Source organism: Cajanus cajan, chromosome 10 (genome assembly GCF_000230855.2).
Source record: "Cajanus cajan strain Asha chromosome 10, NIPB_CcT2T_4, whole genome shotgun sequence".
NCBI classification, from domain to species: domain Eukaryota; kingdom Viridiplantae; phylum Streptophyta; class Magnoliopsida; order Fabales; family Fabaceae; genus Cajanus; species Cajanus cajan.
In genome coordinates, this window is record NC_138526.1 from 38,135,985 (window position 1) to 38,163,105 (window position 27,121).

Below are 27,121 nucleotides of genomic sequence, written 5' to 3' on the forward strand. Positions count from 1 at the left end.
AATCAGTTGATAATATAATTTTTCTTTTGCACCAATTGTGCATGAAAATTAAATTGTAACAAAAATATTTTCTTAATTACTTAAAACTCAAAAGGTGTTTGGGAGAAAAATATAGTATAATTTTTTTGTACAAAATTGTTAATATTTACACAAAAATTAATGATGAAAAGGCGAAAGAAAATTTTTCAAAATTTTTGTATTTTTCATATTTGGAGAAGAATAATTGATGTTTTTGTAATGAATATACTACTATATATTATCTAATATTTTTTTATTTGTGCATAATTAAATCACCATCCAATCATTTTTTACTCATATCGTTAAAATTAAGTAGAATGAAAAAGCTTTGTAAAGACTTGAGTATATTACTTGACTCTTTATTTATTTTAGTTAAAGGAGAGATTCACTAACTAAAATAATAAGTTTTGATAAACGTATTCTCCTTAATAATTTATGTTCCATATCAAATATTAATAATCTAATTGTTAAATTAATTTTTTTTAATGTATAGATTAAGTGTAAAAATTAAAAAAAAATAAAAACTATATAATACTTCATTATATAGATTTAAATCAATGTATAGAAGTTTTAATGAGTATCCCTCAATTTAAATTAATAAAACAAAGAATAAAATAATATTAAGTTTTTAAAAAAATGTATAAACTTAATTTATATATTAAGAACTTTTAATTTAATGTTATAATTGTTAAAATTTGATGTAAAATATGTATTAAGTGGAAATAAATCTCCAATAATTACTTTTAAACTAAGTGGAACTTTCTTCATATGTAATCAATATTTTTTTATTATTTTTTTTATAACTCGATGGGGCCATGTGTTCTTAGAATTATGGTTTGGGGGTAGGATACGGCTTTCCCAAAGTTCTTGAAATCTTTAATGATTTGTTTACATTACTAAAGAAAAATAAAAGAAAGAAAGTGGGAGAAAATAAGAAGAGGATATAAGTAAAAAAAAATGTTTAATTGTTTGGTAAGTAGAAAAGAATGAAGAAAAAGAAATAAATAAATTGATAAAATGACACAAATACCCTTAAATATAAATATAAATAAAAATATAATATATTAATTAAAGTATTGCAAAGGTGAAAAATGATAAATTAAGACCTTTTCGATATTGTTATGTCATGACTAATTTCATTAATCTTATTATTTATTTGGCTACTAATAAATGTTATTTTCTAGCTCTGCCTGTCGTGCTATAAGTACTACAAGTTCTATTTGATGAGTTTCAGTATTATTAGGCGTAACATAAAATGATAAATTATCTTTTAATAATCGATTAATCCCTAATCAGTATTTTGAGGGAATTGATTAATTACATGTAGATAGATACAGTAACTTGTAAGTAAAGATTAAGGAGATAACTTGATGAGTAAGAGATGAAATTTATTTTGTGAGTCTGATATTCAATTGTACAACCTTTAATAGAGCACGCAAGTGTGATTTTCATGCTATTAAGAAGAATACGCAATTCAATTCCAACACTACTAAGAAGCTCCATTATTTGTAAAAATTCAAATCTGACATGAACCAGAGATTAGACAATTAAATAGTATATAAGTGAAAAATAACCTTTACCTTATAAATCAGTTTTGTAGTATATTAATATTGAGTTAGACTCAAATTTACTATTTTAAGATCCATTAGACTCAAATTTACTATTTTAAGATCCATAAAAGTTTCTAACATGCTTGACAAACCCAAGTTATGCATCATGACAATCAAGGTTGTCAAACTCGAGAGTCTACACAAACTCGTGGAGCTCTGGTAGACTCGACTCGTAGACTCGACTCGTAGACTCGACTCGTAGACTCGACTCGTAGACTCGTAAGAGTCTACATAATATTAAAATATATTAAAAAACATGAACACACACAATATGATATCACTATTTCAACATTCTAAGTCTGAAATAAGTCAAATAACAACAATAAAATGTCATAATACAAATCTTAACCATACATAAACAACCAAAAGTCGAAAACCATTTTTCCTTCACCTTTTTGCCATTGCCTAGAACATCTGTCCCATGCTTCCAACCCATGTCAGTCCTATTTCCAGGGGCATTTCTCCTTGCTCTGGAAGAAGAAACTGCATTGCTTGAAGACTTTGAGCCACCACCGGTTTCAGACATCTTGCAATTATAGGAGTGAGAACTGAGAAGTAACACTCACGAATTCACGATGATGCTGGAAGCTGCAATGAGGCGTTCGTATGCGGCAAAAGCTGCAATGAGGCGTTCGTATACGGCGGTGTTCGATTGCGGCACCGTTCGCAGCGGCGGAGACGTGCGCTCGTAGCGGCAGAGACATGCGTTCGCAGCGGCGGAGACGTGTGTTCGCAGCGGCGGAGATGCGCGTTCGTTGAGGCGGAGCTGTGCGTTCGTTGAGGCGGAGATGCGCGTTCGTTGAGGCGGAGCTGCGCGTTCGTTGAGGCGGAGCTGCGCGTTCGTTGAGGCGGAGATGGGTGTTCCAATGGTGCGGAGGTAGACTAAAAAACGTGAGAATGATGGAGGAAGCTCGCGCGCAGGGAAACTGGTGTTCTTACTAACTAACCCTAGGCAAAAACGACGTCGTTTTGGGCCATTTAGGGGTCAAAAAAAAATGTAACCAGACTCGTGGACTCGGGCTCAGACTCGCGATTATGACCGAGTCTACCCGAGTCTATCCGAGTCTACCCGAGTCTACCCAAAAACGATTCTACAAGCGAGTTAACCAGTTTTGCTCCTCTAGAATCGTAAACTCGTCCGAGTCTACGAGTTGACTCGCGAGTTTGACAACCATGATGACAATGATTATTTCTATCAGTGATATCTCAAGTATAGTATTTGGCTTGCCCCATATTTCAGTATAAATAAAAAGATAGTGATAATTACTTTATTGCATCAGCACTTTTTTGTCCTTCAATTATTTATGAACTTTGAAGCTTTCTTAAAACATCAGCAAAACCGGTTAACTTGTTTTATTATTATATTTACAGTAATTAAATAAATAGCAGGATCGATCATGCTTGTACACCAATTATGCTCAACCCGAGAATTTAGATCATGAATCTCTCTCCCATTCAACCTTGCAATTACAAGCAACAAGTTTTCGTCCCCTAAGATCATGCAGTATTTCACGACGAAACACACTTTAAATTGCACACAAATTCCCTCATTAATCATCACACCCTCTAGCTATACCAACTATATTGATCATCACTATGGCCAACAACACAATCCTTAAACTCACAACAATTCTCATTCTTCTCATCATGCATAATTCCCTCTTTGTTTCTTCAAGTGACATAGACCAAGATCATGATGACATAAACGAAGAGGAAGAGGAAGAGTATGTTCTTGACACCCCATTGCCCCATCTAGGGCCAAGAAGCAGGTTCTTGGCAAGCATAATAAAGAAAGGGAGACAGTGTGATCGTGAGACCAATAACATATGCAATGGTGTTAGGGCAAACAAGGGGAGAGACCTGCTTTTCTGCTGCAAGAAGCATTGTCGCAATGTGCTTAGTGACAAGAACAATTGCAGGGTGTGTGGCAACAAGTGCAAGCAAGGGGAAAGATGTTGCAATGGGGTTTGTACCAATGTTTTGTCTAATGTTCGTCACTGTGGCAAGTGCAACAAGAAGTGTTCACCCGGAGATTCGTGTGGGAATGGAGTTTGTGGGTATGCATGAAAGGAAAAATAAAAAGTTATTGAAAAAGGTTAGGGTCTTGTGATCCATATATTAATTATGTAATAGTTTGATTTGAGATATGAAAAGATTTCCCATTTTAGTTTCATTCTTAGGCTTTTAATAAAGGGGCAAAGGGAAAGAAGGATTGGAATGAGTTGAATTTTTATGTGGTCTCAAATTTAAGTGTACACATTTGAATTTTGTTAAGTAATTTTGATTGAATATACTCTAGTTAAAAGAATTTTTTTAAGTTTTCCTATTAAAAAAAAAATCTTTTCCAATAAAGAAGTTATTAATTTTAAAAAAAAAAATTGTATCTAAATACGCTCTTAATTTTATTTGTTTTAGTTTGTCTTGATTCTTGATAATTGTTATATATTATCGTGGATGTACTCTTCAAATTAATAATAGGTGGATGAATTTAATTGATGAATGAATTTTATACGATTACATATGTTAATGAAGATATAAACTATCATGAAGATGAATTCTGGATTAGATGTCTCATGTTTATTATCATTCAAATTAAAATTCATTTCCAAAAAAAGGAGAAAAATATAATTTAACTTAATTTAAATAATTAAGATAATTTAGATTGGTTCAAATGATTGGATAAAAAAATAAATACTAAAAATACTTTTTTAACACTTTTTTTTAATATTATTTATTATTGACTGAAATTTATTAAAAAGCACAAAAGATATTATCATTAAATTAGGAGTAATATTCATTATACAATATGTATCAAAATTTATAATTTTAATATATTTCAGCAAAAAATATAGAAAAATATTATAATGAGGGTATTAGAGAGAATATAGCTGACATTTCTATATTCTCAAACTCAAAGGATCCAAATCAATACTTAATTTTCCCTTTTATCTTTTTTTATTTTTATTTATTTATTTACGTTAACATATTTTTATATTACGAATATATAATTTCATTCATTTCAAATGTTATTTTGATTTTTTTATATACAAGTATTTTTTAAAATTAAAATAAATAAATAATGATATTGTTGCTCTATTTATTACATATCATTTTTTTTACTACAATTAATGGTGATACCAAGATTAAAGTTTCATCTAAAACTTAGTACAAATTATCTCAATTGCCAATTAATTTTAATGATAAATTATTTATTGTGTATCATAAAGTTAATATTTTTTTTTTGTTTGTTTGAACATATCTTCCAAATAAATACTAAAACAAGTTTTATTTCTCTCAAATAAAGCTTTATCTATACACATGGTCAACAAATTATTAAAAGAACTAAATATTATTAAAAGAGTAGTGCTTCGCATATTATTATTTTAAGTTTAATATAAATAAGAAAAATGTTAGTAACACATTAAAAATTTATTCAAAAAATATAAAATCATAAATAGTTGAAGATAATTATTTAAGTTTAATTTATATATTATTTATACAAAAGAGATGATTTATGCATAAAACGAAACTCAACATAGAGAACCCAGAAGAGAGTAAATAACAGAGGCCCAAAGTGGCCCAATTTTCCGCAGAAGCATTACAGAATTAGAAAATTCCTGAAACCATAATAGATAGATACACAATAATAACACATTAATTTCATTTACAGTATTATTATTGTAATTGAATCCATTTTTCATTACTCAAAACCCTAAACCCCGAAGCTTTTTCCCGAGTGGTTAGGGTTTTTCTTTGTGCTGTCGCATTGCAATCAATCGTACGCGCGAGCGAACTCAGAACTGCGATCTCCATCTTCATCGTCTCCGGGTAAGTGCATTGCAATTCTTCGCATTTCCATGTTTTCGATTCAGCTTCTTCGTTTCACATCGATCCGTTTCTGTAGCTCTGCCATGCTCGCCCTTTCGAGAGGCCTCGTTTCTCGTCTGCAACGTGTCGCCGTCGATTCGCCCTCGCCGCTCCGGTTTTTGAGTTCCGATGCAGCGATTCAGAGTCGGGTTATTGATCCGAGACCCGGTGTGATGACCCCTAATTCCAAGCGAACTGGGCTCATAGCTGTCAAGTGTGGAATGAGTGCGCTTTGGGATAAATGGGGCGCCAGAATTCCAATCACCGTGCTTTGGGTCGATGATAACATTGTGTCTCAGGTTAAGACCCCTGAGAAAGAAGGTTTTTGTGCTCTCCAGGTACCTCTCTTCTCTTCTAGTTACCCTTTCTTAAACCCTATGTTTGTCTTTCTCCTTTATAAATTATACCCCCGAGAAACTAGTGTCAGGTTAAGCTCACAGTTCAAGCAGCAGATCAGTAGTCTCCAAAGTTGAAAGTGAAGTATTTTTTTCATAAATTATGGAGAAATTAGACGGGTTAACGTTAGAGAGAAACCTAAAGTATTTTTCATAACAATTATTTAAGAAGTTTAAATGTGATAATATATAATTAAGTTAAAGTTGGAGGAGAGTTTTGCTGGCCTATAGTGTTCTACTCGCTTGACTAGGATTGCCTCTAATAGAAGATACTTCAGGTCTTTACCCCATCCTCTCCCCCCAAAAAAAAAAATTAAAGTGAAATTTTCCCTGCGAACACTAAATCAAAGTTAAGTCTATTAATCAATCACATAAAATATATATCTACTAGCTTTATAAGAAGATGAATTTGCATCAATTAGCTTTTCTTTTTTTTTCTTTTTTTTATATGGGAGATTGGTGTTTGCCAATGCGTTAAGCAGTGGGATTGGATATTTGTCACTTCATTTCATTCATACATTTATGTAAACTATTTGAACCGGGTTCTTCTTATGCAAACTAAATTATTATAATTTATAAATTGAAATTATTATAAAATGAATTTCTAGCAGATACTATACTATTTCTGTAATCTTTGCTACTCCAAAAATTTGTCGAGAAGAGGGAAATTTAAAAGCAATATTAGAGAAAATAATTAGCAGAATTATGGAATAGATGTCTTTTAGAGCCCATCTTGAAGAATACTATGTTAATGTAGACTGTATAGTCTATTTTTAGCAGAATATACTCATATCATTTCAACTGTGAGGGAATCAACCAAAACTAGTGAGCCAGTCTTAGGCGAAGCAGGGTACTCCCATTAAATGATAATACAGCTTTTATTTAAGATTGCTCTAAGTAGAACGTTAAAACAGGGAACATATACTTATAACTTATCATCTTGTTCCATCTAGTGCATTTTGTCTTAGTTATAACTTATAAGTTATAACACTTGATGGCTATAAGGAAAGCCACTTCATAGTTCATACACTTTATCCCTGCTCCATCCCTGATTTCTGTTTGAATGTGTAATTTGATCAGTTTGTTTGAGCTCGGTTGCGACTTATAGCCAAATAATCAAATTGGATTAAAAATTGGTTAGGAGTACTGAACTGGTTTAAGAAAACAGGTTTGGGTTATTAAACTGTTAAAACAGTTAGGATAGTTTGTGGTATGGACCGTATGGTTCAATTTAGCTATTGCTTGGTTCTTATATCGGTATAGTATTTTAAGTGTATGTGTATCTACTTATAGATTTCTTTGCCGCTTTGTTTCTAGTTAGATTGGTTGTGGACAGAAGAAGGATAAACATTTGACCAAGCCTGAAGTTGGTCATTTTAGGGCTCAAGGAGTTCCATTAAAGAGGAAGCTTAGGGAGTTTCCAGTGACGGAGGATGCTCTACTTCCTGTTGGTACATCACTTAATGTTCGCCATTTTGTTCCAGGCCAGTATGTTGATATCACAGGAATAACAAAAGGAAAAGGTTTTCAGGTGTTTTTCTCTTTCCTTCGTATTAAACATTGCACTACTGAGAGTATGTATGCAATGTTATGCATGTATTTTGTGTCTGCGTGTCTTATCATGTTATTTTCCTTTTATTTTATTTATGTTTTGTGTATGCCTGCGGAGAATTCTTTAGTGTGAGTAAAAGCAGGCAGCACTGAAAGGGTGCTCCTTTTTTTGTGGATTTAAGTCTCCTCAAATCACGAGTGTCAATGTCAAATATCTTTTTTGTTCCCAGGGTGGGATGAAGCGGCATGGATTTAAGGGAATGCCAGCCTCACACGGTGCTTCCTTGTCACATCGAAGCATTGGTTCTGCAGGTCAAAGGGATACTCCTGGAAGGGTGAGTTGTACACTTTTAGTCGGTAATTTGTTGAGATATGTTTGTGTAGTTCCTTGAATAATTTGCTTACCATAATTTTTCTCTGATAATTTTAAATATTTTTTTTTTCTTATTACCCTTCAGGTTTTTAAAGGTAAAAAGATGCCTGGGCGAATGGGTGGGGATCAAAGAACAGTTCAAAATGTATGGGTCTACAAAATCGACCCAGCAAGGAATTTGATGTGGGTAAAAGGCCAGGTAAATTTTTCTATTTTTATTCTCAAATTCATATTGGAGTTAAAGGGAAGGAACTATCTGATTATCACATCTGACAAATGAATGCTCCAAATTTTAAAAAATCGAAATCCCACTTAATTCAAATTGTACTACTGTTATAGAAATTTTATTTTATGTATGACCCAAAATTACTTGTGACAATTTTTCATTATAATTTGGGATCATCAGTATGTAATCGTGGATGGATCAGTATTCAGCCTGTATTTTAGTGGTTGATTTGCAACTTTTTAGTTCACAGTTGTCCATTAACTAAAAAAATAAAATTGGATTTTAGGCTTTATTATTGATCGCTTATTTCTTTTTATTTGATGTGCACAACAGGTCCCGGGAGCTACAGGAAACTTTGTTTTTATAAAAGATGCCGTCTATGAAAAACCTGACATATCTCTACTTCCTTTCCCAACTTACTTTGTCCCTGAAGATGAAGATACTGATAATTTGGAACCATTGGTTGCTGAGCTTGGAGATGTGGATCCATTTATGGTTGCTGATTAAAGAGCATAGTTCAGGTGCTGGTTTTCTTGCTAGGTTCACTTCTGCAATCATGTTTTCTTTGAATATAGACGGTAAAATGAAATTTTTGAGGAACCATCCAAGGATGATTTTTTATTTGTCTTTTACGCCAGCTTTAGGGGCTTTAGGGTTATTTACGACATTGGCGAATCCAAATTAAGATTGGATAAAGCTTGGTTGCCTTGGAATCCTACAAATAAGTGTGGAGATTTGGATTTAATGAATTATGATGTTTTATTCTATTTGAATTGTTTCCTTTTTTAGACAATTAACGAAATATTTTAATCATATATTTTAGTTATTTGTAATTGTTTTTTTTTTTCTTTTAAAAGCTATAAAAATTTGATAAAATTTTTGAAGATTATAAAGTTAAAATTCAAATATTCTTCATAGTTATAATAATAATAATAATAATAAGTAAATTTAAAATTTGAATTTTAAACATTCAATCAGTTTAAAGTTCAAACAGCAGTTGGTAAAATAAAATATTTTGATTATACATAAATCAAAATAAAAGATAATAAAATACAATACTTAACTATTATAAGTTCAAGCATAATTCAAATATAATCAAATTTGTATAAGTTCAAATAAAATTGAATTCATACAATACAAGTTCAAATAAATTAAATATTTGATATCTGCGAGTAAAGATGCTATGATACCCAAATTCTCTCGGTTAACATGCAAGTATAAAAAATATTCGTACCTATTATTCACAAATATTTGTATACAATATTCATTTTTACCCATTACAGATTTTATGTACTGATATTTGCATGTGTGAATATTTTTTGACATCCTTACTCAAGACATTAACATACTTATAGAACTTGTTTTTATTGGATTTAATAAAGGATACGTCTTTAATGTGTCGATGATTATCAACTTGTAATAGTCCAAAAACGTTTTTTTTTTCATGGTTGACGAAAGTATTCCAAAATTTATAATAAAAAATTAATCAAAGCACATGTTTTATACAATGCATACGTTATATAGAATAAAAAAAATTCAATTTAGTTTTTATTTGAAAATTTTATATTTGGCTTTCATTAAAATTTTTTTTTACAAATTAGTGTCGCACGTCAAAATGATATTAGTGTTAGAATTGATTCTGTACAAATAACATCGTTTTTCTAACTTTGAGTTCCTATATAAAAAAATTCTACTTTGTTTGGTCTGTACATTGAGAAAATATTTATTTAAAAGAAAAATGTGGTCATGAGTTGAAAGTGATTCTTGATATGCTCTAAATCACTATCAAATACAATTGTACAGGTATCCTCTCCCTTGGCTTAAGAGTGAAGATCAATAGTCTTGAAATGGAGTGAGTAATAATATTCAAAGATGAATGTTCTTTCTGTACACTTTTTCTCTCTTCACAAGTTTTACTTGCATAAGGGCAAGCAAAGCTTCCCACCAAAAATTATGTCTTGTAGACAATTATACTACCTAGTGAAGGTAACTCTTGCTAAACTTCTACAAATACCGAATGAGTTCCACTGCAAACTTTCCTTTCTTTGTCGAGTTTATTTCTCCTATCTGGAACAAAAGAAGCAAAGCATAACTAAAAAGGCTTAATCACATATAATATATCCAAACTCATTCACATGATCCAGGCCTTATGTTAAGTTTTGGCATGTTACCTTTAATCTTCCCTTTCCACTAACTGATACAATATCCCCACTCTTGAGTGTGGTTCCTTTGGTAGTAACAGGGATCCAGTTGATACGCACATCACCATTGCTACGAGAATATGTACAACACCGTTATCATGCATCTATAAGCAATTTTTTTTCCCATACCAAAGTGTCTATATATAATGAGATTTTGCAATTGAAAGGTGTAATACTGAAATATAATTTAAACAATATCGGGTATGGTACCACAAATTCAGTCCATCTATTGAAAATATGCAGCAAAAAAATCATCATCGTAGCATAAGAAAATAAAACATGCATGACAGCGCCAAGAATGAAGGAACCAGTAATAAATTATCAGTCAAAAAAGAAAATACAGAATGAAAAAAATTGAAATATCAGTTGCAGTTTTAAGTTGTAACACTTCTATATGAAGATCTCAAGGAATTGTATCTGACATCTGGTGTCTTACATATCACTGACGCACAATTTTTTATGGTTCCCATTTGTCTAAAAAGTTGATTTGCCAACAGATATTTTTTTTATATATATTTTAGAGTAAAATAGATAATGCAAAATAAAAATACTAAGTAGTATCTTCTGACTTGAAGTGCTATTAATAAAGCACAAATTATAGTTGCATGCTAACAAGTTGTTGATTTGAGTAGTATTAAATTTAGTTCCCTTAAGTAAGATTTCGAATTTGAGTTTTATGTATGGATAAAATGTGATTGGGAAAATAGAGACCCCACTAAAGTTAATCGGTCATGTTATTCAAAATTCAATGGAGATTAGTCATCATCGGTGAAACTAACAAATATTCCAAACCAATAACATAGTTACAAAAAAAATAATTTATACTTGCATCCCTTGAGATTTCATCCCTATCCCTCCATTTTTTGCCCCAACATTAACCCCCCTTAGTTATTTACAAAACATTACACAAACACCGCTATATATTACACCGATACCTTTTATCCAAGAAACACACTACACTATTTACGCCTCTACAAGGGAAGTTGTTGTAAACGTTATAAGGATAGGAAGATCATGTGTTATCTCAAATGAAAGACATGATAAACGTAAGTTGGAGATTGCCAACCTGATCATTTCAACTAGCTTTGAACGCGAAACCTTAAATCCAGCACTTGCCAGTGCATCCACTCTTAGCGATGCCTCTATAGTTTTGAATGATTTTGTTCTGCACAATAAACAAAATTGGTAAGGTCTGACATACAAAATTAAATATTATGTGAAGTTGAGCCCAGGTCAATACTGCACCTTGGTGGTTCATAATCTAGAGAAATTAATGGTATCTTGGTGCAAGACACAGGAACATTACGAACCTGAATAACAAAATGTAATCAGAATACAAATAGTATACAATACAGAAACTGCACAAAACAGAGTACTAAAATTATATATTTATATGAATATAAATATTTCTATAATATTTTATTTTGAATAATCTGCTATACTTGTGTTGTATCCTACATTTTTAAAAATTCTTGTGTGCCTGTAATTTGGAAACAACATTCATCAATGCAATCAAATATTTACTACCACAAGTACATAGCTCTTACCTTTTGTTCTGATAATTAGATAATTAGATCTTTATTAAGAAAGGTGAACTGTAAAAAGCATTAAGGTCTCGTTTGGGTAAAATTTTTAATAAACAATTGTAGAAAAAGAAAATAAGGTAAAATGAAACAAGCTTCTCCTTTAAATTAAAATTAGCTTATGTGTAACTTAATTTGTAAAAACTCTCTCATTTACCTTGCCCAAAAGTTTATTTTAACTAATTCATAAGTTAATTTTAACTTTTGAGAGAAACCTAATTTATTTTACCATTTTATTTTCTTCTCACGTAAGTGTGATTTTTGAGAAGTTTTTTTATGCATGGCCTAAGTGAAATAACATTACCTTAACCAGTGTTGACATGAGAAATTCAACGAGTTCTGGTACAACAATTAGCTGAGCACCCTGCTCTCCCTAGATAACAAAGGCAACAAAGTCTAAGTTTCCTAAAATATGTGTGGGCTGGCTGGTGTACATGCACACTAGAAAAATAAACATAACAAAAAAAACTAATTATTTGACATAAATACAAAACAAATGGTAAAATAAAACTCAATGGATGTAAATAAGAAAATGCAATCCAAGTCATGTTTGTAAACTTAAATTGCAGCTAACTAATCGATCATTCTTGACTTAAGATTTTCTTATTCTTTTTGACACAATGATTTGACTTCATTTAGATCCATTGTATGAATAATCTTATATTATACGCACTGTATTGATTTAAGTATAAGATAATATAAATATTGAGTCATCAAACAACAAACATAAGTCATTTACTTTACTATGTACAGGCCAAGAGATGAAATGAACATTAGAACAGAATCACCAAATAAAAAACTCATAAGCTGGAATTTTCTAGTATAATATGTAACAAATTGTAGATTATCATTCACTACTAAAGGTGTGCCCATTAGAAGCTGATATTGTTTATACAACATTCTTAGCTGTTTGTTGTGATTTTTCCTCAATCAGATATAATAAATGAATATGTTCTTTAATTAGACCCTCCAGTGCACAGAGCACAGTTTCAAAATAACCATTGTGGAATAAATAAAAAAACAAATACCTGCAATATAATATCTCCAAGTTTGTCCCTGACAATTCCTGTACCAAGAATTGAGCCAAGGAAGTCACCATGCGAGCAAGGTTCAAACTGGAAGTTCCCTGTGATGCTGAAAAAAGTAATTTTATGTAAATACTAGCAAACACTTCAAGGAACATCGACAATGAATCTGGTGAGCTTGAAAACTTTTGGTAACAAACCTTCAAGATTTACCTTAATGCTGAAATAATATCTGGATCACTGGTCAGTTCTTCTGGATGTCCAACAGAAATCCGACAACGTTCAGCCTAGAGAATACAAGCTTTATGTCTACATACAAATTCAAATAACTTATGTATCAAGGGGCTGGAAAGCACTTATCTGGGTATTTTACCTGAGGATAACCTCCTTGAGCAATTGCTTTCACGTCTGCTAATTTTTCCAAAACTTGCATAGATTCCTTTAGCACTGGAGGGGTTAGAAAATCTGTATGGAGAATCTCTCGCTTTAATGATGCTCGTCTAGCCTACAACAACCAATTCAGGGATTAAATAATGATTTATAGGGTAAAATTTTAATATACCTAATGGTCCAAACTCCAAAGGGCATAAATATTTTTGAACAAGCAATAAGCATCAAACTTTCATGCAGAGACAAAAAGGAGTTCCAAGGTTTTTCATGACATTTGTAAGGTAATGATGTTTATGGACTAGAGACCAGGGAAAAACAAGAAAGTACCATCTCAAGAATATGTTTCACTTCTTTTGTTATACTTCGATCTCCTACTCCCTTGAGTAACAAGTCAACGTCTCCTTTTAAAGCTTGTACAGTCTGGCTTACACCTGAAGCTGCACTTCATAAAACATTAAAAATGTGAAACTGGATCATGGTTGAGGTGCCCAAATAATACATTCTTTACTGAACTAGCAACTCAAACGTAGGGAAAGAAGGCATGAGTACTGTTTCGTTATCTCCCAGTAAACCTCTCTCTATCAGATGATTGAATGATTATACCCCAAAATTTCTTAGTAATTTAGGGAAGGGGCTTATACAGGATTTAAACAGTTATAGCCGTTACTAAAATATCTTTGACATGTATATTACCACTAACACTAAAAGTACTCTAGATGACACAGGAACAGTCACTTACAAAATTTTCCAGTTTCTTGGGAAAAACATAAGGTCCTCAGTTTGTTGGTTTCAAGCAAGATATGGAGATAGCCACAGTGTTAAGCCTTTTGGCCGAGGCAAAAACAGGTGGGAGATGTGTTTCAATGGACTTACCAAGGAAACTACTCTTGCATGCCCAATACCCAAAACCTTCAGAGTCTATATGAATTACCATTTCAAAGTCTAAAAATGTCTATTTGCACTTTCCGAGGCACCAAACAGAGAAGGAACAAGAGTGTTGGAATTGAAGTTAACATGGATTCTGTTCAATTCAACTTTTTCCCAAACACACTCTAAGGCATTAGATTCACAAGTCCTTCCACTTTATACAGTCTTTACCTTGTCTGTAATATCCACTCTGGAACTCCTTCACTCACCCACACTGCTCTAACATTTTAATTCTCAATAATTTCTCCCTCAAGTGCAAGTACCTGGCACTCTTCCTAGTGAAAAAGCATTTCCCACGTATTCAATGGTCAACAATTTTTCTTACTACTTTTTTGAGATCAACATGTTTACACACTTCACCAAATCAACCTACTACATATTAACCACTGTGCTATCACTCATCACCAAGGCCAACACTTATGATAAAAAAGAATGTCTATCATGTTCAACATGATCGGTGAAACAAGAGGAACACCGCTTGCCAAGTTACAACCAGCAAGTTTTCAACTTTATCACAATTCATGAAACCCTTTTGTGCATTCAGCCACATTCATTACCACGTTTAGTCATAAACACACTCCAATTTGTGCACCTTGAAATCAAAACAACATTTTCTCGCCTTCGTTTTCAACACCCACAATTTGTTTTGTCGGAAAGATTGCATTTTTAAAAAGAGTGAACAAAAGGGGCATGGCAAAGGCAAGCATCATCCACTTAGATATAAAGGTAGCACCCAAAAATAAAGGAAAAATAAAATTGGAGAAGGCAAGTGGGGACCTGAAGAAGTAGAAACAGAGAGAAGATTGGAGCAAAGGTTCCTTTGAAAAGAGAGGGCGGCGTTACTGCGGAGAGTATGAGAATGAGAGATTGCAAATAGCTGAGCTGCTCTTCTTAGACAGCACGCAGTTCCAAAGATAGTGGCAGCAGCCATGGCTGGAAAATGGGATCAGCTTCGAACTCAACACCACATGAGTTTATGTTATGCTTGGGATTTAAAAGGTTTATTTTAGTTATTTATTGTCTCTTAAATTTTAGTTAATTTAGTTTTATTAAAATAATTATTATTTTAAATTATTTTTTTAACTTATTTAAGACTTTTAAATTGAATCATTGGATTCAATTATATAAAAAAAATACTATTTTAAAAGGATCAAATCAATTTAAATATAAAAGAAAAAAATAAACATTTTAATAAATAAATAATAAATATAAATATAAAAAATAAAATAAATAACTAAAATTATAATTTAATTAGTGTTAATTTTTTTTAATTGTTTTTAAGATTGAATTAGTTATATTATTAAAAAAATTAATTATAATACCAACTAGACACTTCCTTTAACATCATTTTTATTAATATTTCATTTATTAAAGATTGAAAATCACAAATTTCACTCATTTTAATAAGTGGATTATAATGAATTAGAATGAATCATTCCATTTGAATTTTCTCATGTAAAAATCTCTATCATCAAAATCTCATATTTTCTATTTTTTTTATTATTTAAACTCTCTCATTTTTAAAGTAAAGACTAAGACTTTAATTATATGTGAGAAACAATTATCGTGTGAAATTTTTACTCATCACAAACATGAGAAATCACGTTCACTTAAAACAACATGAAGTAACTTCAACTTTTTTTTTTTTTTTTTACTTTTGGATGTGGAGAAAGGGCATATGTACATTTCAAATCAAAATTCTAAACAAGCACTCCCTTTTATAATAATCTCTACCATTAAAATCCCATACCTTCTATTCTTATTATTTAATTTTTCACTTTTATTCTTAATTAAGAGTTGAGATTTTGCTAAACAAAAATATCACATGAGATAATCTAAATCCTTTATAAATTTATGATTAAGTAGTATTTTAACCCATCTAAGTGTTAGGTAGCAGGCTAGCGGACCAATTCATTAAAAAAAATTAGAAGAAATTGCATGTTTATTTTGATTACTTCTTTAAATATATTTATTTTTCAATATCTATAAGACTTGCATAAATTATTAAATTTAGTATATTTAAAAAATAAAATAAATATCAAATTACAACATATTTAGTTTAATTTTTTGCAAAACAAATCCCAAAATTTCTACATAATAAAATAGATATAACAAAATAAATCATATACACAACATATTTACTACATAACAAATAATAGACTAATCGCATAATAAATCTAAAATAACTTATTTAAACTTAATATTAAAAAAATGAGTGTGTTAACCTATCTTGACTTTTCATTTAGCTCAATAGGCTAACAGATTAGGTGGAACGAGTCAAGCAAGTTAGGATACCTAGCTTGGCTTACCAATTTTTGATGCGTCAATAAGTCAAAGTTTGTTTCACCATTCCTATTTATAGTTTCTCAAGTATGAGTATGACAATTATACATATATTAAAGCACATATATTTAATGTTACAAAAAGATTAAAAAAATATTAACATTAATAATATTGTATTTATAGATAAATTAATAATTTAATGAATATAAATTAGTATATATTAATATATTTTTAAATAAATATAAATATATAATATAAAATATAAGTATTATGAATCTAATTTGTATATTTAGTTACTAAAATTTATATTTACATATTATATTTTCTAAATAGCTATATAATTTATTTTTAACTAACTTTCTCTTAACATAATTATATCATATATTTATTTAAAATTATATATAAAAAAATTATATTTATTAAATTATTAGTTCATTTATAAATATCCAATAATATTATTAATATTAATCTATCAACAATATTATCAAACTTGAGTTAAAAAGACATTTTCATACACGACAATGCACTCGGTATAACTTAACGGTCAGTTTGTCAGAGATTAAAAAATTAATTAGTTTAATGTATATAAAAAAATCATATTCTAGAAATTTTAAAAAAGTAAACTTGATTTGATTTTTTTTTTAACAATTGAAGTTCGAGATAATATCATAATACCATCACATACCATCACCCAAGCATTTGAAGTTTTGAATAACTAACCTTGTATGCTTTTATGAGTTTATTTGAATAAACGTTAGAAATACTTTTAAAAACTTTATTGAAAATATAGAGTATTTTTCAATAAAATAACTCTTAAAAATACTTATAAACTTCTATCCAAACAGATATATCCAACTGGTACTAATTGTAGCCAAATAAAGACAGATTCACATTCTAACATCACACCTCAATGTCATGTTCACCCTCTACAGATATTCTTGTTAACCAACATGTCAAATCTCATCATAAAGTTATCAGTATATCACGGTACTATTCCTGTGACCAATTAACTACATAAACAAATTCAAGGTTCCAGTAACATCTCATGAAATCTGAACAAAATTTCAAAGTACAAAGTCAAGCTAAAAGTATGCATGCAGTTTCTCCCCAAAACAGGAGCTAAGCACAACTAAGTGTGTTTAGTTTGATCTTTCTCCCAAGAGGATGTGTATAGAAAAGGAACAACTTAGTCTACCCTCACAAACCTAGCCACACACTAGGAAAATTGGTGTCACAGCTAAACTTTTCAGAAAAGATAGATGTATCCAAGCACCACCAACAGGAGGACCAACAAAGCAGCAGAAGCTGCAAGCCACATCCAGTAATTGTTAGACTTCTTCCTCTTAAGAATAACTTTTGGAACTGAATCCGGGCCGCCTCTTGCTCGGCCCCTGGACCTGATGCCACTCTCCTTCTGGACCTTTACCTTCACCGGAGCTGGGGCTTGAACGTCTTCGTCAACCTTTTCAGGTTCTGTAGCCTCTACAACTTCCTCATTCGGTTCATCCTCAGGGTTGGCAACAGCTGCAGCGCCCGAAGACTTCTTCTTTGCTTTCTTCTCTCGGTCCTGTATAAAAAACAGTTTCAGGTTTTGAAGAATGTATAACACTGGAATGAGATAAGAAATGAATCAACAATCAAATCACCTTAAGCTTCTTCTCAGCTTCCTTTTGTGCTCTGAGGGCAGCTTTGGCTGCAGCTTTCTCTGCTAACTTCTTCTTTCTTTCCAAGGCCAGCTTTGCTTTCGCAATTTCCTCCTCTCTTTTCATCTCTTTCAGCTTTGCTGGATCAATTTCAGGATCTTTAGCAGGGGCCTCCTTTTGGGGATTTTCGAATTCATATTCATCAGTTTCAGCTAAGTCCTTGGCCTTGTTATCCGGTTTGGATTTCAAAGCTCTCGCCTTGCTTTCGGATTCTTTCTGAGCAGGCAAAGCTTCTTGTGGAGAAGGCTTAGGATCCTCCTTTGGCTGTTTTGGGACAGTTTTTGGTAATATCTCAGGCTCAGCAGGCTTTGGTTCTTCTAGCAATGGTTTTTCATCCGGGTTCCTCATCCGTCCATCCCGGCTCAACTGCCGCATGTCCAATGATTGCAAAATTCTTTTTTCATAATCATTCCTAAAAGTTTTCTCACCATTCCAGTGTGCCATAAATTTCTCAACCTAGAACCCGGGGAAGGAAATAAAAGATTCAATCACAACCATCAGTCAAAAAAAGCAGGAAAAAGTGACTAGTGTTTAAAGTGCAATGCCATCATTAAATATTGGATGATATTATGCTGACAAACCTCTGTCTGTGCAAGTTCATCAAGAGTGTTAATATCTTTCTTTGCAGCCAGCTCCCGTGCTTTGTTCAGAATTGTACGGCTTTGGTAGAAATAGGTGTTCTGATCAACAAAACATTAATTCAAATTCAGATATTATTATTCTGCAGTGATATACCATAGCGTTGGAATAAACAAATTAGTTCAGAAATAATTTAAAAAATTACTTGAAATTTACATCAATGACCGCATCAAGCATGTTTTATTGAAATTTTAATCAAGGACAAAACTCTAATTTATGAGATTCAAGACAGTAGATGTGCTAAATAATTGTCAGTTTGATAGAACTCCAAGAGTCTGGTTACAGTTTCAACTAAATTTCTAAAACAGCGAGTTATAGATACAGGTTTTACAAATACCAAGATTAAATGAGGTAACAATTGGATAAAAATAGGAGGGTTAGAAAACAGACTGGAAATCATTGAATGCTTGCTGGTAACATAATTGAAAGAAATGAAAATTAAGTAACCCCACAGCAACATTTTGCATTCCATCTTCAAAAATTTATCCATACCAAATGAGATGGAGATGCATAAATAAGGTTCAACAAAAACAATTTTGAACTTTTCCATTCTCTACCTAACACCAGGTGAAAATAAGAAAACATTCCATCCCACTCCATTTTGCATTCCCAATATTTCTAATTTTCATTTTCCACCAAGCACACTAAAAAAAATCACACCAGAATGCTCATATTTAAAGTGAAACATACCCCCTCCTCACGCTGTTTTCTGAGCTGCTGCATGCTCTCAAATGATTTGTCCCTCTTCTGAGAAACAGAAGCCAGTTCATCCTGTAGAGTCTGGATATCCTTGTCAATGGTTTTGAGTACATCATCAATCTGCTTGATTTTGGACCGAATTGCTTGTCTCTCTTTCTTCACTCCATCCAAATCACCACCAATAAGCTGCGATGGAAATTAAATTCTTAGGAACCTTTTGAATAATAAGACATTTTTTATTCAGAACACTTTTAACAGGGGAAGAAAACTTGTTAGCACAAATACCAAACAAAACCATCTTACCTTAACCTGATCTTGAATGGCTTCCTTCTGCCCCATAGATTCCTGTAACTTAGCCCTCATTGCAGCATTAGCAATAACCTTCTCCCTTGTCCCTTCAAGCTGTTTGATTTCACGGAGGATTTGTTTTTCCTCAGTCAATGGAATGCTCTCATGCTGTATGCGGTATTGCAAACTATATATCTGCATCCATCAAAGCACACAGGAGTAGTGAGTGAGTGATTGAAAAATAAATGTTCGAATAACTAAATAAATTGATGCTCTGGAAAAAGAACTCAAACACAACATACAACTCTATTGAGTTCCTCCTCAGATGAGCACAAACCACCCTGACCCGCATTATTTGGGGTGCGCAGCTTGCCCAGTGCTTGCTGCAGAGGTTCAATCTCTTTTATTTTCTCATCCACAATACTTTGAAATTGCCTACTGTCACCTCTAAGAGCCTTAATCTGAGAAATCAACTCAGCTCGTTCTGACTGCACAAAGAGTAAAGACCATATATTTATTGATGTTAGATGTTTGTTGAGAAGGAATCACCATGTCATGTCACTCTGCAAATATAAAACTTTCATGGAAAGAACAGTCCATTGTTAAGTGATATGAAAGATATGCAAGCTCCATTAATTTTTTTTCTCACATAGCATGACAGTTTGGAGGGGGTGAAAACAACGAGGATGATATAGAAGGTATGTTAAATGTTAATAGTTAATACACATCCCAGTGTTGTCAAAGGTGAAAATGCACCCTAAAGGGGCTAGGTCCCGTCTCCTTGAGTCAAGAGGAACCAAAACCCATAAACCTCATGAAAGAAAAACTGACATAAGAAATTTTTTTTTGATTCTTTTGCATTACTTTTCCATATAACTTAACAACTCAAGCATAACATTTGCAGAAAAAATAAAATTAATATTTAATTTTGAAAAACACTAAGTTACTTGCTGCTTAGAGTCCCAAAGATTGACAATTAGTATTTTTTTAATATTCTGACTATTTTATCTCCCTTAGCATAATAGCACCACAGTAGTACTCAGTTTGAATCAACCAAAAAATAATATCATCATGGAAGAAAGTTAGAGGATGTTTGTTTTTACATTCTAACAAACACACATGGAAGTGCACACAATTATCAAGGAAAAACTACCCTTCACGGTACTAATTTGTAGGAAGGGAAAAATCTTCCTTCTGTCTATCAAGGGTTTGTGGCTGGAGAATTTAGAAACAAAAACAAAAAGGCAGTTAGACGGTTTGACTTTATGGATTTTTACAGTTACAAATAAAATATGCGTTAGGCTGGCCTCTTATGGGGCCTTGATTTGGCGCCATTGAGTTGGCCACACTCTTACAAACTATTTCCCTCCTTGGATTATCCTCTCATTTTTAACAAGCAACCATGATGAATTATTCTCAACTCACCCGCTTTGCCTTCAGTGCTTCAGTGATCTGAAACCGGGATTGATTTTTCTTGCTGATCTCTTTGTCAAGCTGATCAGCTTTAGATTTGATTGTTGGATCATCATAGGGCCGCCACCTGACAAAATAAAAAGAATGAATCTGCTTAGGTGCAGGCCACTCTTCAACAGCATCTTTCGGGACATTGGCATCTGAAACATTATTCTCTTCCCCTTTGACAGATTCATCTCCATGTGTCCCAAATTTTATGGCCTCAGCAGCCCCCAGATCTTTTTCCACCTTGCCATTCTCCTTCTCGTGCAAAACAGGTTTTGGTCCTTCAACACCATTCTCCACAGGTCCTTGAACCATCTCAAATCCCACAACCTCAACCGCCATGACTCCAACTACAAGACAGCCTCACAAAAAATCCAAGAAACCTAATTCCAAAGCAATATAGGAAAGATTCATGAGCATATATAATTAAATTTGATCCACAGGCTCAATAAGCAGGTGCACAAATGCTAAATCACGAATCAAGAAGAAAATTTTAAGGAACATTAACCGTTTAGCATTATTATCAAATATCACAAATTAACAACAAAAAAAAACATGGATAAATACACAGACACATATGCAGGACGAAAGTAAAAGAAAATTGAACACCACATATCTTCAACAAATTCGTAAATTCCATCAATTTGATCACAAAAACCCGATCACGTGAAATGAAAAAAGGGATCTAAAGATTACCACCTTCATCTCAAACATGCAAATCAAATAAAACCACAATCAACAAACACAGGAAACACGATTCAAAAAAAAAAAAAATAAGTTTTCCTAGACAAGAATCACCTTCTCCCATGACCAATCCCAACATGCAAATCCAAATCCCAGAATGGAGACAAAGACATTAAAACAAATTCCAAAAGGGCATGATCTGAATTCTGAATACATAGAACGACCACCCCACAATCGATGCATCAAGAAAGACAAAACCTTTGAACCTAAAAAACAACCCAACAAAGAAAAAACAACACGAGCAATTAAAGAGAGAATACCCTTGTGGAGAACGAAGATAATTACACCAAAGAAGACCTCTTTTTTTCTGAAAAGGGTCTCCAAATTATGAGTCAGATCTCGCTCTGTTGGTCTTCTGAGCCGAAACCCCTCCTCCCTGTGATGGCTTAAACCAAAACCAGTTGCAGAAAGAGAGGAGAAGCTACAGCAATTAACAGTTCCTTATTTATATAAAACAAAAAGGGTAGATTTTTTTCAGGTTCAGCAGCGGATTTCGCACCCTCAATTTCTTCAATCAGTAAAAACGTTGGACTACCGTATTTCTTGACGCTGTTATTTTAGGGATTTTTTTCCAATTTCATTTTCTATTCTTCCCTTTTTGGATGATATATATATAATAATAATAACAAATAAGTACTCTGTTTTTTTTTTTTGCAAAACCCAGAACCCTGTTTTTATTTATTTTTTTAAAATATTTTGCAATTTTGTTTCTTTTTTTCTTTTGGGTATAACATTTGCTGACTGCCGTTTGTGGGATCTGCCGTATCTAAACCGTAGATTTTCGGTAACAGAATCTTCTGAGGATTATATTGATAAAGTTTTTCTGCTTTTTATTATAGGTTGTAAAAAGAAAAAAATTTATCAGTCAGTTTTTTTCTGCTTTTGAATAATGTATACTATTATAATTAAAAAGTTCAACAAATTTTTTAAATGAGTTGTTTAGATAATTAATTTAATCAATTTATTTACTTTTATAATATCTTATTTTGATAACTATATCAAGAACAAAGTATATTATAATAAAAAAATTGAATAATTTCTTTTTAAATGAGTTCTTGAAATAATGAATAATGCATTCGATATATGATAACTTTATTTTTATGATATCTACTTTATAAAAAAATATATCAATTAGAATTTTCCATCAGCTAACTGTATAAAATCATTCTCACTAATTATTATTTTTATTGAGCTCTATTAAAAAAAATTAATTATACTTTTGGTCAATGTGATTTTAATTCTCGATTCAGTTAAGTATATTTATTTTAAAATTAATAGATTTTGTTATTCAAATTTCTTTTACTTTATCATTCACTTGCGGAGCTCCCTTGCTTGAATAAAATGTTGCAACACGATTTTAATCACCTTCCCTGACCCCTCTTAAGAATCAATTTTTGAAATTGAATGTGGATGGCAGTTTTAATGCATCGAATGGTAGGATGAGTATTGGTGGGGCTGTTCGTGACTGTACTAGAAGATGGCTTTATGGGTTTTTTAAAATAGTTGGGAAGGGAGTCCATATTTTAGCTGAGCTACTTGCTATCAAGATTGGTCTTTCTAGATGTTGAGAGAAGGGTTGGAAGTATATTATTTGTGAATCAGACTGCTTGGAAGTGACTGAAGTGCTCTCCTTAAGGAAGGATGACAATAGCCACCGTCATAAACACTGTGAAATCATTCAAGATATTCGTATTCTCTTGAGGAAAAGCTGGATCATCACCATAGTTCACATAAACAGAGATGCCAATAAGGTTGTAGATAGACTTGCTAGTTGGAATACAACGAAGATTGACTGGGATGAGAACTAGGATATACCACCCAATAACGTACTTGATCTCCTAGTGCTAGACAATCTATCCATCACGTAATCTTGCATGTTTGGGGTTTCGTGGTTTGTTTTTGTTTCTTTTCTTTCTTTCCTTTACTTTGTTGTTTTCTTTCTTTAACTTCCTTATGTACCAAAAAAAAATGTTTTAATTTGTATTTCTCATTCAAATTTTCATTAATTATAAACATGGTCACAAGTTTTGAATTTTTATTAATTATTGTTGATTTTGTTGAATTATATGTTATTGTGATATTATTGTTTATTGGTTGAGAATTGTGAGAATTTAAGAATTCACGTAAGTTTTAGGTATTTAAAAGTTTCTTTAAGCAAAGGTCTATTTTAACCTAAAGGGGAAGATATATAAGATTTTTTTAAAAATTTGAATTTCATAAGTTTATTCTTAAAAAAATCTTAGAGAGATAGTAGAAAGAGAAATTATAGAATTCTAAAAAAAAAATTCTAGCCTTCCTGAGTGTGTAGAAGATCATAGTGAGCAACAGGTTAGTCATTTAAGGTTGTTGAAGTTGAGAATCGAAGTGGGTGTTATGTGGTAAAAAGCTTCCTAGAATTAGCTTGAAACCCATCTTATTCTTCCTTTTTTTCCTCTGATTCTTGTTGATCTTGAGGTAAGGGAAATTAAAACCAAACATTAGTAATTTAGGATGTTGTATATATGTTGTTTTGGTTTGTAAATCCACGATTGTGTTGGTGATTTTAAGATTTGAATGTGGAGGGTGAGGGTTTCGGTGTCCTTATGGTATGTTTAAGATGAAATGCATGATTTGTTGTTGCATATGGGTTTTTTGGTTGGATTTGAGTTATTAATAATGTGTAGGAATAAGTTGGCGCCTTACATGTTGGATTTTTTAGTTTATGGGCCAAATTTGTGACTATTTTATGCGAAAATCATCATAACATTGGACGTGCTTTCATGGCACTAGGCGTGGCTTAAATCAAGGACTCTCTACTCTAATCACATTGGGCATGAGATTGGTACATCAAGCATGGATGAGAAAAAAATTCTCTGACTTAGTCACGTCGAACGTGAAAATGAGAGGTGTTGGGCATGATTGCTTGAGAAGTTCCCTAACTTGATGACGTTGGACCCAGGTTAAGTGGCACCCAACGTGGTCAAGACAGAAGCTATCTTCCTAGACAATACTAGGCACCAATTTAGTGAAGCTAGACGTGATTTAGGAAGAGGCTCTTTGCTTGAAATGGAGTCGGGTGTGGTTTTAGTCACACTAGATGTGATTATCACATGGGCTATCTGCCTCATTCACGTTAGGCGCAAGTAGAGTGGTGTCAAGCTTGGACGAGCCTGAGAGCTATCTACCTCAATGATGCCTAACGTGAGGAGAATGGCGTCAAGCGTGTGTTGTCTTATGAAATTATGTTGTTTGTTTGATAAAATGGTGAATGTGTAGATGGTGGATGGATATCTCATATGTTGTATGATGATATATGTTGCTAGTTCGTTATACATTGATCTAGGATAATATACATCGATGATTATGTCGTTGCAATGTTGAGGTGATGATGCTGAGAATGCTTAAGGCATTAAGGTATAAGGTGTTGATTGACTTAGAACTAGAGGATGGTGTTTTAAAAAGTTGGATATCCCATTGTGAGGATATTGGTTTGGTGCTCTACAAGTCCAGTTGTTAAAAATTCTTCTTGAGTAGTTGGCTTTTGAAGTGAATAATTGAGTCTCATTTAGGATCTTAGTTGATGTGGTATGTTAGCAAGGTTGAGGCATACCATTATAAGTGACCATAGTATAGTGAACAAGTCAAGCTATATTGATTATAAGCAACCAATGTTTATCTGAATGGGGGGCATGTCAAGTCTTACGAGTATAAAGTGACCAAATCGAGTAAGGTATAAGGTCAGGAGTCAAAATCCCTAATTAAGTACTAGAAGAAACGCAATATTTGGAGGATAATTAACATACTAATGTTATAGAAGGCTTAGTTATTCATGCTAACATTGTGGTAGACTCACACCCATGTTGTTGTGAATTTTATCCAATTTGGTTGTTACAAGTGTAAATAAATTATGTTGTTATTAGTTTGGTAGGGTCAAGTCACTTAAATTGCTTACCTTCGTTGTAAGAGATATTTTAGTTGAATGCATGTTGACATGTAGTTGAGCTGTTATGCATATGATGTGTTGATAATGGTGTTGTTCATATGGTGTGTGAATTTGTTGTTGAATAATATGGTTGTGGTATAAGTTGATTATTATTGTGATGTGGTTAAGTTGTTTACCTTTTTAAGGTTGTGGAATGTCATGTTGAAGTGTTATTGTTGTGTTGCTAAGTTGAAAGCAATTAATGCGATGTTGTGTTGTGTGGTTTACATAATGATATTCGTAGTATAGATGCATTTATCCTTATAAATACATACATACAACATATTTTATATATATATATATATATATATTATTACATGTATCTTCCAATAAATGTTAGCATGTTAACCTGAGGTAGTTATTTTATTTTCTTCTATGCGAATAACTAAATTGTATTATGTATAATGTGGTAACTTAACGGATTGTTACAATAAACATATTGTAATTATTGTAATTCTTGTGAATAAAAAAAAGACTTCATTAAGTAAATAATATTTTTGTCAAAATTTATCAATCAAAACATTAAATATCTTCTAAAAAAAATATATTTTCTTTAAAATTTAGTTTCATGTGTTAGTTATATTTTTCTGTCAAAATATATTTTCATAAAATATTTATCTCTAAACTTCAAGTCTTCAATGTTATTTCATATATTAAATTCATTATAAAATTTTAAATATTTAAATCAAGTCCTATTTATTAAACATAAATTATTGTCTTACGCGAGAGTATTTTTAAGGGATATTTTTCGATAAGAGCATCTTTAAGTTCTTTTAAATTTTTATCCAACTTAAATTTTATTTATCATATTTATTTATAAATTAAAATTAATATTTAAAAATAAATTATCAACATGAATCCTTATATACTAAACGTGTATAGCTATCATGCGTGAGAGTGTTTGTAAAAATTATTCTTTGATAAAAGTGTTATTAAAATTTCTTTTAATTTCATAACTAAATCAATTTTTTTTATTTATCATATTTTATTTAAAAATTAAAATTTAATTTTTCAAAATTAAATACCCAATAATTAAAAATAATCTTATATCACAATATAAATTTTTTATCTTAAATCAGATATATAGTTTATATGTGTAAAGTAATTTTTTATACAAATTTTAAATATAATTTATATTTCTATGTCTAATATTTATTTATATATATAATTTATTATAAAA

General features: G+C 31.8%; 4 protein-coding genes across 4 annotated transcripts; 2 read left to right on the plus strand and 2 right to left on the minus strand.

The window, feature by feature from the left end:
- The first annotated feature begins 3,044 nt into the window (after positions 1 to 3,044).
- On the plus strand, positions 3,045 to 3,917 carry GRI (Stigma-specific Stig1 family protein). The gene has a single exon (XM_020367560.3). It carries the CDS (start codon positions 3,225 to 3,227, stop codon positions 3,693 to 3,695), a length of 471 nt encoding a protein of 156 aa, XP_020223149.1. The 5' UTR covers positions 3,045 to 3,224; the 3' UTR covers positions 3,696 to 3,917.
- A 1,365-nt stretch (positions 3,918 to 5,282) lies between these two features.
- RPL3P (ribosomal protein L3 plastid) lies at positions 5,283 to 8,807 on the plus strand. Its single transcript, XM_020368257.2, has 6 exons — positions 5,283 to 5,456; positions 5,533 to 5,833; positions 7,212 to 7,421; positions 7,672 to 7,776; positions 7,900 to 8,013; positions 8,374 to 8,807. Exons 2-6 carry the CDS (start codon positions 5,540 to 5,542, stop codon positions 8,545 to 8,547), a joined length of 897 nt encoding a protein of 298 aa, XP_020223846.1. The 5' UTR covers positions 5,283 to 5,456; positions 5,533 to 5,539; the 3' UTR covers positions 8,548 to 8,807.
- Positions 8,808 to 9,751: 944 nt separating this feature from the next.
- LOC109805961 (RNA-binding S4 domain-containing protein) lies at positions 9,752 to 15,153 on the minus strand. The gene is made up of 10 exons (XM_020368267.3): positions 14,944 to 15,153; positions 13,567 to 13,676; positions 13,223 to 13,354; positions 13,063 to 13,136; positions 12,853 to 12,958; positions 12,129 to 12,197; positions 11,487 to 11,551; positions 11,308 to 11,406; positions 10,212 to 10,311; positions 9,752 to 10,107 (listed from the first exon to the last, which is right to left on the minus strand). Exons 1-10 carry the CDS (start codon positions 15,095 to 15,097, stop codon positions 10,045 to 10,047), a joined length of 972 nt encoding a protein of 323 aa, XP_020223856.1. The 5' UTR covers positions 15,098 to 15,153; the 3' UTR covers positions 9,752 to 10,044.
- A 2,256-nt stretch (positions 15,154 to 17,409) lies between these two features.
- On the minus strand, positions 17,410 to 22,437 carry LOC109805791 (proton pump-interactor 1). The gene is made up of 8 exons (XM_020367996.3): positions 22,241 to 22,437; positions 21,204 to 21,619; positions 20,081 to 20,266; positions 19,794 to 19,973; positions 19,482 to 19,676; positions 18,734 to 18,832; positions 18,096 to 18,608; positions 17,410 to 18,016 (listed from the first exon to the last, which is right to left on the minus strand). Exons 2-8 carry the CDS (start codon positions 21,576 to 21,578, stop codon positions 17,696 to 17,698), a joined length of 1,869 nt encoding a protein of 622 aa, XP_020223585.1. The 5' UTR covers positions 21,579 to 21,619; positions 22,241 to 22,437; the 3' UTR covers positions 17,410 to 17,695.
- Between the last annotated feature and the right edge of the window lie 4,684 nt (positions 22,438 to 27,121).